The sequence below is a fragment of the Drepanopeziza brunnea genome (assembly GCF_022702325.1).
Source record: "Drepanopeziza brunnea f. sp. 'multigermtubi' strain 214-2 chromosome Unknown ctg9, whole genome shotgun sequence".
In the NCBI taxonomy this organism is placed as follows: domain Eukaryota; kingdom Fungi; phylum Ascomycota; class Leotiomycetes; order Helotiales; family Drepanopezizaceae; genus Drepanopeziza; species Drepanopeziza brunnea.
Genome location: NW_027094072.1, coordinates 946,732 through 959,988, shown reverse-complemented (window position 1 = coordinate 959,988; position 13,257 = coordinate 946,732). Strand labels below are relative to the sequence as shown.

Sequence of the window (13,257 nt, the reverse complement as noted above, 5' to 3'; positions counted from 1 at the left end):
ACAGCCTCGAGTAGCACCTTATAAGGCTAGAGCCACGGAACAACAAAAGGGATACGTTCAGACAAAGAATTGTTAGTGGAGCTGTATTTCTTCGAGCAGTGCTGAAGAAGATTGACTGTTAGATGCCAGTATTTTTAACCATTTTTAACCCAAGAAGCTGAGGAAATCATGGGACGATGTGATCGCAATAGCGTATAAGAAATTCGCCGCTTGTCAAAGTATATCTTCAAGGCGAGAAATATAAACTACGATCAGTGGCAGGTGTCAGAGGTGACTTTCCAAAGAACTAGATGCTGTAAATCCCTTGTTTGTCGATTGTCTTCTAGCCTATAAATTCAAGATCGCCTGAGAAACATCCATCCGCGTGTAATGTTTTACAGCTTGGTAGTGATATTAATATCTTTTGCATGAGCCGTAACACAAGTAACAAAGTAGGGCCAGAAAAAGTCATCGATGAGAGTTAATTCCTCAAGAGCAGTTGGCACAAGAAAGCAGAAGACCCAGAATGGAAGTTTTGAAATGCGGCATTCTAGCTTCGCCTGTTCCGTGACGTTGAGTCCACCCACCCATCTTGCTCTGGCCATATCGGCAAGAGCATCCACACCGTAGATTACCTGGCTTCCTTGTAGCGTAGGAGGACTTCGTTTCGTAGGCGCTCACTCCTTGAATTTTCCGTAAAATCTTGCGGATTTGCTTTACTTGCCCAATTTGAGATGAGACATCCTCACACGTGATAAGGTTGTCAATCCAGGCGTGTGTGTTGAGTAGAAGTACCATACCTTAGTCTTAGTGAGGAGAAAAAAACACAAGTCGCCAGATAAAGAGCAACGGGTAAGAGGCAATACCACAGAACAATGTAGAAGGTGCAACACAAGAGCTGCGAGACAAGAATGGTCTTTTCGAGTACAGGATGGAAAAGAGAAAACAGATGCCGCTGTGTCAGAAAAGGGATATGATAAGCTACCTAATCGGAGTGTGAATATGTATGTAACTGTGATTTGTGACTGTGACTGACCTAACAGCAGCTATGATATATACGTCAAGCCTATTGTACGTGTATCAGACCATCGGACGGTCCAGTAAGATAGTAGTCAGGTGGCTGGCTTACTGCACGGATTGGATAGGAACGAACAACAAGATGAGCTTGGTCGGCAAAAACAAGACGGGAGCAACAGAAAACAACAGAACAGGAACAATAGAGCAAGAACAACCAGGTAGAAGGAGCGGATTTGACAGAAAGATTGGCAGAATCAAAGTATCAAGCAACAACGAACGCTAATAGGAATATATTTTGCGCTACCAGCATCCACCAGAAGACAACAGCTCGTCATATACGCTTCTACCTCTGCCTTTCTCAACTCCAAACCTCTCTTTTCCACGTCGTCTCACCTCTTCGCCTATCTCAAAAATGTGCCAGTTAATAAGGAGAAGATATCTTTGCGAACACGCCTCAGACGAGTCGTACTGGCTTGCAGAAACCCCAGGTTCTTGTCAGATGGCCCTCACGGTGAACCAATATGATATCATGGGTCGACTGAAACGTTGCGAACCAGGAACAACGGCGACCTATATCGCCAGGGGTTATTGCGCCGCCGAAGAAAATCACACTTGCCGCAGGAAAGCGTTCAAAATCGCCGGTTGGCAGTGTCACGTCTGCGCTGCCTCTATTCCTTCTGCCGTCGGGGCTCCTCGTGAAAGGCAACGCGACGGCCACGGAGACGGAGTGGTGATTTGTGCTTGTACACATGTGGACACACTTGCCCGATAATCTGTAGGTCCACCAAGCAACTCTGGTCTAGTTGTTCAAACTAATCCCAACGATTGGAGGCATTAGTCGTGAGGTACGAGAGCCGAGGTATGCGAACTGTCAGTGTCCGCTTTGTCGTGAAGGATTTTCCGAATATCGTATCTCTGAGGGCGCTTTAGCGAGATAGTACCTTGTCTGGATAATGCTGTTTGATTTCTACCATAATGACGGAGGTGTTAGATAATGTTGGACTCCGAGCTGCAGGCCTATGATATAATATTAGCTTTAAGCTCGCTTAAAGACTACTTGTAAAGACTGATTTCAACTAATAATTAAGCTTGATCATTAGGTATCTACCATAATCGTAAAAGTGGTATGTGCTTCTTGACATTAGAAGACCACCCTAGTGCATCTATTATGCTGCTGACAGGACGTACTCAGCGACTTCCAGACCCTCAACGCCCGATATCCCATCATACAATTTCATTACCAGCTTGCTCCTATCCAAATCGCTGATCGGGAATGAGTTCATAGTCCCCTTCAGAAGGAAACGCAAATGCTGAAATCGAAATCGCTCCAGCGCTAATCATCGCAATGCTCCAGCTGACTGTGCAGAGAATCCAAGACTGGTCGAGCTTCCAGCCCACAAAAAAACGATCGTCGTTATCAAAAAGATAGGCCTGCACGATTAGCAAAGTTCGAAATGAATTGGTACGAGCAACGTACAACAATGGCCATGGAAGCACACTGAACGGTTGCCACAAGCACCAGCATAAAGCTCAGAAGTTTCCAGCCCTTCTCCCTCTTCTGCTTGCCTCCCACGAGCACCAGAATGAATGCAACGACTGTGCCCAATTCTAAGATGGCCGCGGCGGACATCAGGAAGCCCACAGACCGCCACATGGAGCAGAAGTATCTGTCACTGCCGCTGCAGTCCTCCTTCTGCGGGAAATGTATACATGTGTTCGTAGTCGAGGAACAGCTTCGGTGCAAGCCGACCCGCTTAGTGTAATGCCCCCCCGAGGGAGAATCGACAGTCCATGTAATCCAGTCAGGTATGAAGTTTGCGGCAATGGTCATGCCGGTTGCTAGTTAATGCGATCAGCGATGGTTTGTTGTGAGCATTGATTGAGATCCGGCCTCTTACCTGCGAGGAAGGCAACCAAGGCCAGAGAGTACACAATAGATCTCGTCATGGTGACCTGTGTCCTCCCCTTCTGAGCCCGAACGTGTTTTCAAACGTGCGTCCTTCCGAGCAGGAGTTGGGGTTGGAGGGTGGCAAGGAGCTTTGTCAAGAAAGAGGTGGAGGGGTCGAATCCAGCTGCCTAGTCTGACGCATTGAGTGCAGATCAGCCTCGCGAGTTTATGCCGCAAGGATAAATAGAAAGCTGCAGCGAAATCAAGGTGGACACTTTGGCTAGATCGTAATGTGTTCAGATAACCTAGATTTGGGGAGATGGGATTCTGGCCTGCAAGTGTAAGTACATTTGATGATTGGCTCGTCGTGGCTTCGGAGGCTTAAATCAATCGGTCAGACTACGTCGGTTCGGGAGATAAAGCTGCATATGCGACTTGTTCACGAGGCACACTTTCGAGATATTGATAAGATTTGATATTTCGGATGTGGATCCTTTGCTTTCTTATTGGCTTGGCGAGATTGTGAGGTCTAGAAATTGTTTGATTTTCTTTCCGCGAAGTCATGCTGAATACAGGGCAGAGTCGAGACCATGCATGTTGACCAACGTATGGATTGTAACTACTATGACCGCAACAATCGGATTTGGGAGCAGTCCGGCAGAAATTAAGACTGGCGGTCTCCTTTGCTATACTGCCGTCTTTCCATGACCTTGCCGTGAGCTACATATGTGTGAACCATCCAAAGATTTTTCTTCCCTCGGCGCTTGAAGCGAGCAATCTTTTTTCCTTCCTCTATTCGCTGTCGCTACTATCTTCCGAATCGCTTTCAGTCTCCTCGCTACTCGAGTCGGACGACGACGACGAACTCGACGAGCTGGATGATGACTCGTCCTGGTCGTTCTGGGCCGTATCGTCGTCTGCCGGGCTGTCTTCGGAATCGCTGCTGCTGGAGTCCGAGGACGAGTCGAGGGTGACAACAGTCCTCTGTTTACGCTTCCTAGCAAGCTTTTGTGGTAACGCATCCTTCGCCCGAGCTGCATCCTGAGCTTCTCCGTTCTCCTTGGCTGCAATAGTAGATGTGGTATTTCCACTACGTTCCGGAGTAGATGCTAGTGTCGCGAGTATTTTCTCCGTCCTCATCCTTTTCGCGACCCTCCCTTTCATTGCCTCATCTGATAGCCCTGACAAGATCCCTTCCTCATATCCCACCTCTTCAGTAAGCTCAGCTGCCGTCATGGTTGCCACGTACTCTTGCATCGCGACTTCATACTCTCGCTGTCTCTTCTCCGGGAGCCCCATGGTCTCGGGAAATCCGCTCTCGCCTGCTTCCAGATCCTTAACTTTGATTTCGATAGCCGTGTCTCGCAGTCTTGTCCGAACGCCTCCTTGTAGCCCTTTCACGTACTCGTAGAGAAAGTGAACGTGGTCCGAAGGTACGACTTGGAAGTTGAACGCGTGCTTGAGAAGATGATTCTGGTGGTTCTTGTTGAACTTCCAGCTGTCGCGAGATTCGCAGTATTGTCTGAGATACTGTAGGAACGGTCTCGAAGAAGGTGTTGTCAGTTTGACAATTTTCGAGGGTTTCGTTTGCTTCAACTTGCTCGGCTTCTCCTGTACTGGCTTTTTGACTCGTTTGACTTTGCGCTCCCTCACGTCAAGGTTTGCGTCGACTTGTTCTTCGACTCGTGGTGACTCTGGTGTTTGAGAGACAGGGTTAGATTTTCCAAACTCAAAGGTAGGATCTTGTGCTTGTTGATGTGCCTTCCAAGAGTTGAATAATTGCTTTATGCTGTCCCCGTCGTCGGTCTTACATTCAGGCGTAAAGGTAACCGACTTCTTCCTGGCAAGTTGCGGAGTAATTGGTGTCGAGGAAGAGCCTGTAGAAAATATTGAATTCTTTTTGGGCTTCTTCAAGGGTGTGTTGTCTTCGGTGGCTGGCCTCTTCCTCTTGGAAATCTCCTCCTGAGCAGGTTCAACAACTGGGACCTCTTGGGCCGACTTCAACTTGAGGCCCAATCTCCTCCAGGCCGGGACGTGAGTGGAGGAAGCATTGGAAATTGTCGCGGATAGCATGATTGAAGACCCGCTGTTGAATATCGCAATACCTTAAATTCAAAGCTTCAGGATCGTGGAGTCGTCGCGGGTGAAGGCTGCTGTGTAGACTTGAGATTTTTCACCCGGGCTTATCTTATCGGATCGGGGCATCAATCGACTGCGCACGTGATATACTATCCGAGCTTCTCGTGGAGCACGCGTTGTCGTCTGCCTCGCGAGACTCCAGATCTGGAGCCAAAGCCTCAACGTTCGAACGCATTGCATCTGTGACAGCCCACAACTCCGCACGATACCAACTTCTTCACTCGGTCTTCTGGATACCGAAGAATCTCCCTAATTGAATTGCAAACTCCAACGCCCTCATTCGATCAAGATGTCGGGTATGTTAAATTCCCCAAGCTCCAGCTGAAGCTCTTTATTTAAGTGGCCACAGCTAATCCGGGTCTTTGGAATAGGCAGCGCAGGATACGACAGACACATCACTATCTTCTCTGACCAGGGAAGACTATACCAAGTCGGTGAGCAGAAATTCTCCATTCTCGAGCTCTCAGTAGCTTCGACTCCCTTTCAGCTCTCTTCGCACATGGTGTTGAGCCTCACCTTGGAGAAATTATGTTGATAGGATATTGTGGATAGAATATGCTTTCAAGGCTATCACGGCTGCGAACATCATGTCGATTGGTGTGAGAGGAAAGGACTGCGCCGTTGTCCTGTCGCAGAAGAAGGTCCCCGTAAGGATACAATGGTACCTTCATTTCAAGGGCATAACTAACCTTTGGATGATGTTAGGACAAGCTTATCGACCCATCATCTGTCTCGCACATTTTTCAGCTCTCTCCATCGGTAGGCTGTGTCATGACCGGGTCCATCGCCGATGCCAGGGCATCTGTCCAAAGAGCTATCGGTGAAGCCGCTGAGTTCAGATACAAGTATGGGTACGAGATGCCTTGCGATGCTCTGGCCAAGCGAATTGCCAACATCAGTCAAGTCTATACGCAAAGAGTAAGCTGGCCCAACTGGCCCGCTTAGCACTCTATTGGGCTCTCTAGCTAACGGGAACATAGGCTTACATGCGTCCGTATGGCGTTGCTACTACTCTGATCTCATTAGATTCCGAGTACGGTCCTCAACTCTACAAGTGCGATCCAGCAGGTTACTACACAGGCTACAAGGGCACGGCGGCAGGCCCTAAGCAGCAAGAGGCTTTTAATCATCTTGAGAAGAAGCTCAAGAACAAGGAGCATGCAGATGGCAGCTGGGAAGATGTTGTTGAGCTTGCGATCACTACCTTGAGCACTGTTCTCAGCGTGGATTTCAAGAAGGGCGAATTGGAGATTGGCATCGTTGGCGGGCCCAGAAAGGACGGGAAGGAAGGCCCCGACCCGGGTTTCAGAGCTTTGACAGAAGAGGAGATCGACGAGAGACTCCAAGCGATCGCAGAGAAAGATTGAGTTCGCACATGGGGAATATGATATCCAGAGAAGCAAATAAGCGTTTGGGACTCCCGAAGGTCCGTTGGGCTCAAGATGTTTCCTTCCTACATTTGCAAACCATGTATTAGAATAGAGAAGGGCTGGCGCAAAAGCGATATTCCTTCTATATTGTGTTATTAGTCTCTGTCGCATTTGGGAAATCAAGCTCCGACGTTGGGTAGTACAGAGTATATTCTTGGGGTGGGAGCACAACACAGCCTCTGGTGTAGCTTGTCTCTGCAGTGTCGATCTGACTCAATGCAGGATGAGATGCAGACTTACCGTAGGAGGGCAAAGCAGACGCCGCCTAACAATGCGTGGCTGGCTGTACTCCTAAGGGCCGTATGGTGCATTTGGATCCGTCTGACTTGGTTGTTCGGATGCTGATAGCCAACCGAGGCCAGTATCTCTTGGCGCTCACTGGAATGAGAAAGAGGCTCTCGATCACCTCTCGACCTCTCGACCTCTCGAATCCCGACTTTGCACTCTCAACGTTCCCCCTCTCCCCACCCAGGTAGGTCTCTTAGCTGCAACCACTGTGGCCACTGCGACCACCTCCGTCATGCAGCACGAATGGGAAGTATATCTCTGTGTTTACAGCTTGGTAGGGTTCTCTGTAGCTTTGAGCTTGCAAGTGTTAAGTATCAAAATAGTGTCGGCTTGCGCATCTCCCCGTCCATCAGTAAGTGATGGCGGCTCCAATGAACCCGTCGCGAGACTGGTGATAGCTATCCATGGCTGAAAACCGTGGACAGTGAACAGAAGGGGAAGTCCCCGATGGGCGGTGGGCAGGACTCAGGATTGTGAGTCCAATGAGGCCACGATGCTCTGTTCCTGCTTTGGCTTCATACATCCCCGCCAACGCCCCTTCCCGAGACATCGTTTAACGGCGAGCTATTGCACCGGTCTCTCTTTCCTTCAAGTACTTTCCAAAATCTCTCAGGCTGCCAGCTCCTCACGATATATCTGCCTCTCTCGTACATCCCAAATACTCTCTTTCAAAACTGGTGGACGGATGTAATTACTTCCTTTCTCGTACCTTTCTCCACTCCTCTCCCTCGTTGAGAGAAACCCCATGGACTCAGGGCTGATATCCTAGTGTTAATACCAAGACACGGCATTTTGGGAACAGAGGGAACTGTGCAGCAGCAGCAGTAGCAATTCTCATAGTCCGATTCTATGACTCGCAAAATGAATGGCTGACAGTGTCATTTAGGGATAGCGGCTAGTTCAATACGTTTGGACTTTCTACGGATACGTGGATATTCAACACAAAGGGAAGTAAGTACAATAGCCGAGCGGGCTGTCTACTACCATGTTGATCGGCATGGCACACCGGCAGGCAGCAAGAAGTGATCTACAAAAGCAGTATCCGGCTGAGATTGCGTGTGAACATGTTTGATGCCGAAAGAATGAGCGAGCGGTCTGCCAGTCGTTCGGCTCTACGAAAGTTTCATCGTTCGATTTTGCTTCTCCATGCTGCCAATAATCATCATGATGCTTCTTTGTTCTGTTGACAGGTTTGCAGATCCGTCGCCTTACGGAAGATCACTCACTCGGCTAGCTCGCAAAATTGCCTCTTCAGCAAAGGCACAAGAAGGAGCCGCGGTAGACCTCATACCAAGATTAAGACGCTTCAGATTGAACTAGCTACTCTTGCTCTGGACACAGAGAGCAATTCCCGCCAGTGATAAAGACATACCTATCCACGTATCTGAGAACGTGTCAGCAAAGGCAGGAGAAGTTTCAAAAGTGGCGGACTACACACCCCTACTAATGACCTTGCGATCAACATACCAATCCCCCAGCACCGTAAATAAGAACGCCAACGAGTTGGTGATTGGTACCGTCAAGCTCAGCTCTGCACGTCTCATCAGCCTCATTTTCCAGGAGGGAATGAGGAGAAGGGGACCCACCAGCTTTCCCAATCAACAGGAAGAACCACACGCTCCCGGTCAGGTTGATCACAAGGGGGATAGCGTATCGCGGGTTCCTGAGCAAGTCGATAACGCCGAAGAAGGCGCCGTAGACTTTGCTCTTGACCCAGCTGTCTCTCACGGCGGAAGAGTCGAGGATGGGATGGGGCGGTGGGGAGTGGGTACGCGCTGCCTTTCTGATGAATGGGGTTGTGAAGCTGGATGGGGGTTCGGAGGTGTTAGCGAGGTGATGCTTGACTGCGAAAGTGCATGCATGCAAACATCAACAAACAGTAAGGGGGAAGAAGCTGAGGGAGAGGTGTTACATACCCCCAAGCTATCCCAATCATCAGGAATCCCAGAATATAGCGCACGATGTGGGATGCATCCGTGGGTGGGGCTTCTGTAGGCGTGTCGGACATTGTAGGAAGACTGAGGAGAAAGCAATGCGTTGGTATGATGGGTGAGAAGGAATGAAGATATCAATCACGTTTTCAAGATCCGTTTTCGATGTTGTCGGCCCGCTTCTTACACGTGATTGTTTCGGGGGCTGAATTACGGAGGTGGGATCGAGGCTTTGCTTATAATAGTGGGCCTTAACGTCGCAACTTTTGGGGCCCTAGGCACTATTATCTCGTTCGAACCTCGGTAAAGGCGTTTATCACGATTTATCAATCTAGCGGTAGTTGTACTTCCTTGCCTTGCACATTTTGCATGTATCTGGGAATTCCGACCGCTTATTGGTAAGAAATGAGAAGGCATCGCAGGCTTTTGTTGGGAATCGGATTGGGTTATATCCTGTTCACTCTGGCAATAAAGTGGTCCATCTGAAGATTCGAGAAGGAAAGAATAACTTGGGTCATGTCATTCTCACCCAAGCTTTTCCTCAGCCGTACTTCCGTTCCGCGAAAGCCTGGGGGCCAGGGCGCAGCTTTCCCCCACAATCGAAATGGAAACACTGCTGCGGATTCATCCAAGTCATATGTTGAAGGCCACGTAATGCACGAACGAAAATGATCGAGGGCTGAAACAACAGCTGTCGACAGTGGAGAATCAAGTAAGTTGGTTGTTGGCTGTGGTCACTGTCCTTCATTCCGTAGGTACGGTAGTCAACGACTGAGGGCGTTGGCGGAGGTTGAAATTAGGAAAAACTTATCTCCATATCCGTTTGGGCTACCCCTGCATAGCTGATGCCAAGCAGCACCCCTGCTAGCTCGCGGCCAGGCACGGTTGCTACTTATCAAAAGCCGCGGTACTCTGTACTCTGTACGGAGTTGCTATCCTATATAGATATTGGACCAGGTAACTATTTGTTTGCAACTAAATCAATCATAAGACAGTCACAAAGTAATGAACTTCTGATGACGAAACATAGCAATAACAGCAAGAGTGTTCGTTTGCATCGAGTTGTATTGAGGAATGAGAAAAACCAGAGTAAGTACCTACCGGTAGAAGTACTACATGCGATAGTACGCGTTCGGAAAACTTTCTTTCGAACATGGGCGGCAACACCAGCCACCTCAAAGTACCGGATCCGTAGCACTGCACCGCTCTTACCTTCAACCCTCAATCCAGGAACAAGAAACATAACACCCACCCATCCGACCCATCCATCCAATCTTTTAATGTGCAGATATTTGAGAATCCCAAATCCCAATCCTGACACTAATTCCAACTCCGCCCCCGGATCCCAAACAATGCCTAGCTAGAGCTGGGAGCTCCCAGCCTCGTAAACAAAACAAGGCCATCCGCGCCCCAAATATCTCCCTATTAAATCACGTCAACACCACTCCCACCACCACCACCACCACCACCACAACAACATGGCGAGCAAAACGAAGGTCAATGGCCTTCGTGGCGTCCATACCGCTGGTATCTACTCCGATATGACGGTCGATGGCCCCGAAATTGGAACTCTGGTCCTCATTGTCGACCGGGCAAAGAACCTACCGAACAGGAAGACAATCGGTAAGCAGGATCCTTACTGCGCGGCAAGGCTGGGCAAGGAAGCAAAAAAGACAGAGACAGACAGACGAGGAGGGCAAACACCTAGGTGGTAAGTCAATTGGCGGTGGGGGTCTTGCAATCAATACTATACTAACTCTGCCCAAGGGACCAAGAGTTGCGATATACCGTTCACGACTCGCCTGATTACTACCAATTAAAAGTGTCGGTCTTCAACGACGACAAGAAGACTGACTTGATTGGAGAGACTTGGGTCGATTTGAAGGAAGTTGTTGTCCCTGGCGGTGGGCAGAATGATCTGTGGCACAATCTGAGTTGCAAGGGAAAATACGCAGGCGAGATCAGGATTGAGATCACATACTACGATACGCGGCCAAAACAAGAGAAGCCGGAAAGGGTCAGACCGGCTGCTCCTGTGACAAATAGCATGGACGAAGGAAGCAGAGATTCACTCAAGGGTCCTAGACAACCGAAGTCCCAGTCTCCGGTGAAGAGAAGGCCATTGCCATCGGATCCGGTGACAGGGGCACCAGCTTTGCCCGTTTCCATTCCTGATCAAGTTCAAACTCCCTCTCGAGGATATCCGCCATCACCGTCAGCGGCTCCTGATCAGGCCCCAACGCCTCCCCGAGCATACCAGAATGCACCAGAGCATAGCCAGACACCCCCGCGAGGGTACCAGAACCCCCCAACAGCGATTCCCGAACACGTTCAGACTCCCCAACGAGGATACCAATCGCCTAGCTATGTCTCAAGCCAGTCGCCCCTTCAGAACATGGAATATAGTGCGGCTCCGTCAAATTACTCCCCAGCCCAAAGATACGACATGAGTTCAGGCACGAACGGATACGGGCCAGCTACCCCTCCAACTCAGCCCGCGCAAAATGATCGGTACGATGCATACGACCGTGCGTCGAAAAGCGAATACTCGCATAGCAACTCAGCAGACCCTTATCGAGGCGATGAGGAAAGCATCGATCCCCTGGATAGGTACAACCATCATCAGCAAAGTCCATATGAGCTGCCCCAACCGGACTCCTTCAGCTCCCCTCCAAGCCCACGGGGTCCACCACCGCCTCCCCCAGCTCATCGAAGCAGGATTGGGACTGGGAGTAATCAAGCCAGTCCTCGTCCCGCGGAACTTCGAGGTGATTATGGACACTCGCCCGATCATCGGTCTCCGAACCCCTACGATGCCACAAGACATGAACCTCATCGTCACTCCGTACCCTCGCACTCGCACACCGGTTCGTACCATGCCTACAGCCCGGAAAAGAATCAGGACCAATTTCGGAGATCAGCCAACGGTGGCAACCAATATTCGCCTCCTCGTCATCATTCCTATGATTCAAGGTATGATGCTGACTACGGTTCGATGCAACCGACTGTCGAAGATGCTCCTCCATCCCCGGGTGCAAGCTACTCTAGACCGAGAGGTACTTCTCGCGTGTCGCAAAACAACGAGCGGAGATACGATCAGGTCCCTTCTCCCGCTCCCCTCAACGTCAGTGGTCGAGGAAGTTCTGCTTCCGGTCGTAATAGCATCTCCCACGCTCCAACCCCTACCCATCAGTACTCGAACAGCTCAGTCATGTATCAGAATTCTCCCAAGGACTCGGTCTCATCCCGTCCATCTTACAATTCTATGAACCAGCAAGAATCCAGGCGAAGCGAGGATCAGATGGGGAGCGCGGCATACCATCAAAGGCCAAGCGGGCAATCTCAAGATCAGCAAATGGTCCATTCATCAAGCTACAACCACTCGCGAGGCCATTCAAATAGCCAGGTTTATGCTCTGCCTTCTGTACCCGCAACTCTGGTTCCTGGCATGGATCCTATCATTGCCCAAGAAATCTCTGAGAGAATATTTGAGGAGAAGCGCGTGAATGCTGGGAATTCAAATCGAAGCAGTTATCAAAACCCACCTCAGTATCAACAGAATAAGCCGAAGCTTCTTTCCTACCCCAACAATGACGCTGCCATCGTGCCAGCGGCTTCTGCGTACGATGAACGCCAAAGTCGTTTTTCAGCTGCATCAACACCGGCCACGAATCCGAGAGGTGTCTCTCCTGATCCCCGGGTCCCTATGCGTAAGTCTGTCAGTCCTTCACCACAACCTTCACAGGAGCAGAAGAGACTGTCCGGCGTTCCTTTCGGGCCCGACTCTTACAATGCCCTAAACACAAATCTCGTCAGCTCGGTTTCTACGCCCTCTATCAGTGAGGCCTACGATACAAAGAGAGTAGATCCTGATGCAAAGATAATCACGTATGATGGTCGAGAGATTGATCCAAGTGATCACATTCCAGAGTCCAACTATGCACCTTTGCTTGAGTCAAAAGGTCCAAAATATGCATCTCAACTACCGGATCGAAACTACCGGCCACCACTGAGCGGTCCCCAGCCTATCTCTGCCAGTGGTCGCAGGCAATTGAAGGTAGCTGTACGACCCCAATCTATGGGACCCATGTCCAATTATACAAACAACACCAGTCCTGTCTACGATCCGGTAACCCCAACTGGGCGCACCCGGCTGCAAAAGAAATCTGCCCGGATGTCTGCACATTCTGCGCAAAATTCGAGTCCCTTAGCTCCCATCTCAAGCTACCAGGATAACAACTACTCACAAAGAAGCCACCCCGGAACTCACTCGATCGACTTCCAATCGAACGAGAACTACGCAGCCAGTTACGGGGGCAGCTCTGGTTATCGAGGTGCGGCTGGCCCTCCACCAATTCCGGAAAAATTGCCTGTCGACGGTTTTCATGGCTCACCTCAGCCAAGCGGAGGTGACGCTTGGGCTTTGCTGGAGGAGATGAAGAATATTGATCTTGGAAGCGGGAGAGCTAGACGTCGTGGCTATTGATTTTCCATCTCATGACTGATGATTATGTGTTACAATAATGTGTTTGTACTACCTGTACTACTTCTCTTTCGTCGTTCCACTTTAGACTGCATGATGGAT

General features: G+C 49.8%; 5 protein-coding genes across 5 annotated transcripts; 2 read left to right on the top strand and 3 right to left on the bottom strand.

The window, feature by feature from the left end:
- Positions 1 to 1,922: 1,922 nt before the first annotated feature.
- On the bottom strand, positions 1,923 to 2,943 carry L3040_005688 (uncharacterized protein; the record flags this gene model as incomplete). The annotated part of the gene is made up of 5 exons (XM_066154608.1): positions 1,923 to 2,013; positions 2,185 to 2,306; positions 2,356 to 2,427; positions 2,474 to 2,835; positions 2,895 to 2,943. The coding sequence occupies 5 exons, from the start codon at positions 2,941 to 2,943 to the stop codon at positions 1,923 to 1,925; spliced, it is 696 nt and encodes a 231-aa protein (XP_066011459.1).
- Positions 2,944 to 3,676: 733 nt separating this feature from the next.
- L3040_005687 (uncharacterized protein) lies at positions 3,677 to 4,957 on the bottom strand (the record flags this gene model as incomplete). The annotated part of the gene is made up of 1 exon (XM_007295720.1): positions 3,677 to 4,957. The coding sequence occupies one exon, from the start codon at positions 4,955 to 4,957 to the stop codon at positions 3,677 to 3,679; it is 1,281 nt and encodes a 426-aa protein (XP_007295782.1).
- A 355-nt stretch (positions 4,958 to 5,312) lies between these two features.
- L3040_005686 (uncharacterized protein) lies at positions 5,313 to 6,390 on the top strand (the record flags this gene model as incomplete). Its single annotated transcript, XM_007295721.1, has 5 exons — positions 5,313 to 5,319; positions 5,395 to 5,457; positions 5,576 to 5,670; positions 5,729 to 5,941; positions 6,004 to 6,390. 5 exons carry the CDS (start codon positions 5,313 to 5,315, stop codon positions 6,388 to 6,390), a joined length of 765 nt encoding a protein of 254 aa, XP_007295783.1.
- A 1,569-nt stretch (positions 6,391 to 7,959) lies between these two features.
- On the bottom strand, positions 7,960 to 8,749 carry L3040_005685 (uncharacterized protein; the record flags this gene model as incomplete). Its single annotated transcript, XM_066154607.1, has 6 exons — positions 7,960 to 7,971; positions 8,033 to 8,045; positions 8,110 to 8,125; positions 8,180 to 8,272; positions 8,328 to 8,545; positions 8,658 to 8,749. The coding sequence occupies 6 exons, from the start codon at positions 8,747 to 8,749 to the stop codon at positions 7,960 to 7,962; spliced, it is 444 nt and encodes a 147-aa protein (XP_066011458.1).
- A 1,401-nt stretch (positions 8,750 to 10,150) lies between these two features.
- Positions 10,151 to 13,158, top strand: L3040_005684 (uncharacterized protein; the record flags this gene model as incomplete). The annotated part of the gene is made up of 2 exons (XM_007295723.1): positions 10,151 to 10,383; positions 10,440 to 13,158. The coding sequence occupies 2 exons, from the start codon at positions 10,151 to 10,153 to the stop codon at positions 13,156 to 13,158; spliced, it is 2,952 nt and encodes a 983-aa protein (XP_007295785.1).
- Positions 13,159 to 13,257: the final 99 nt, after the last annotated feature.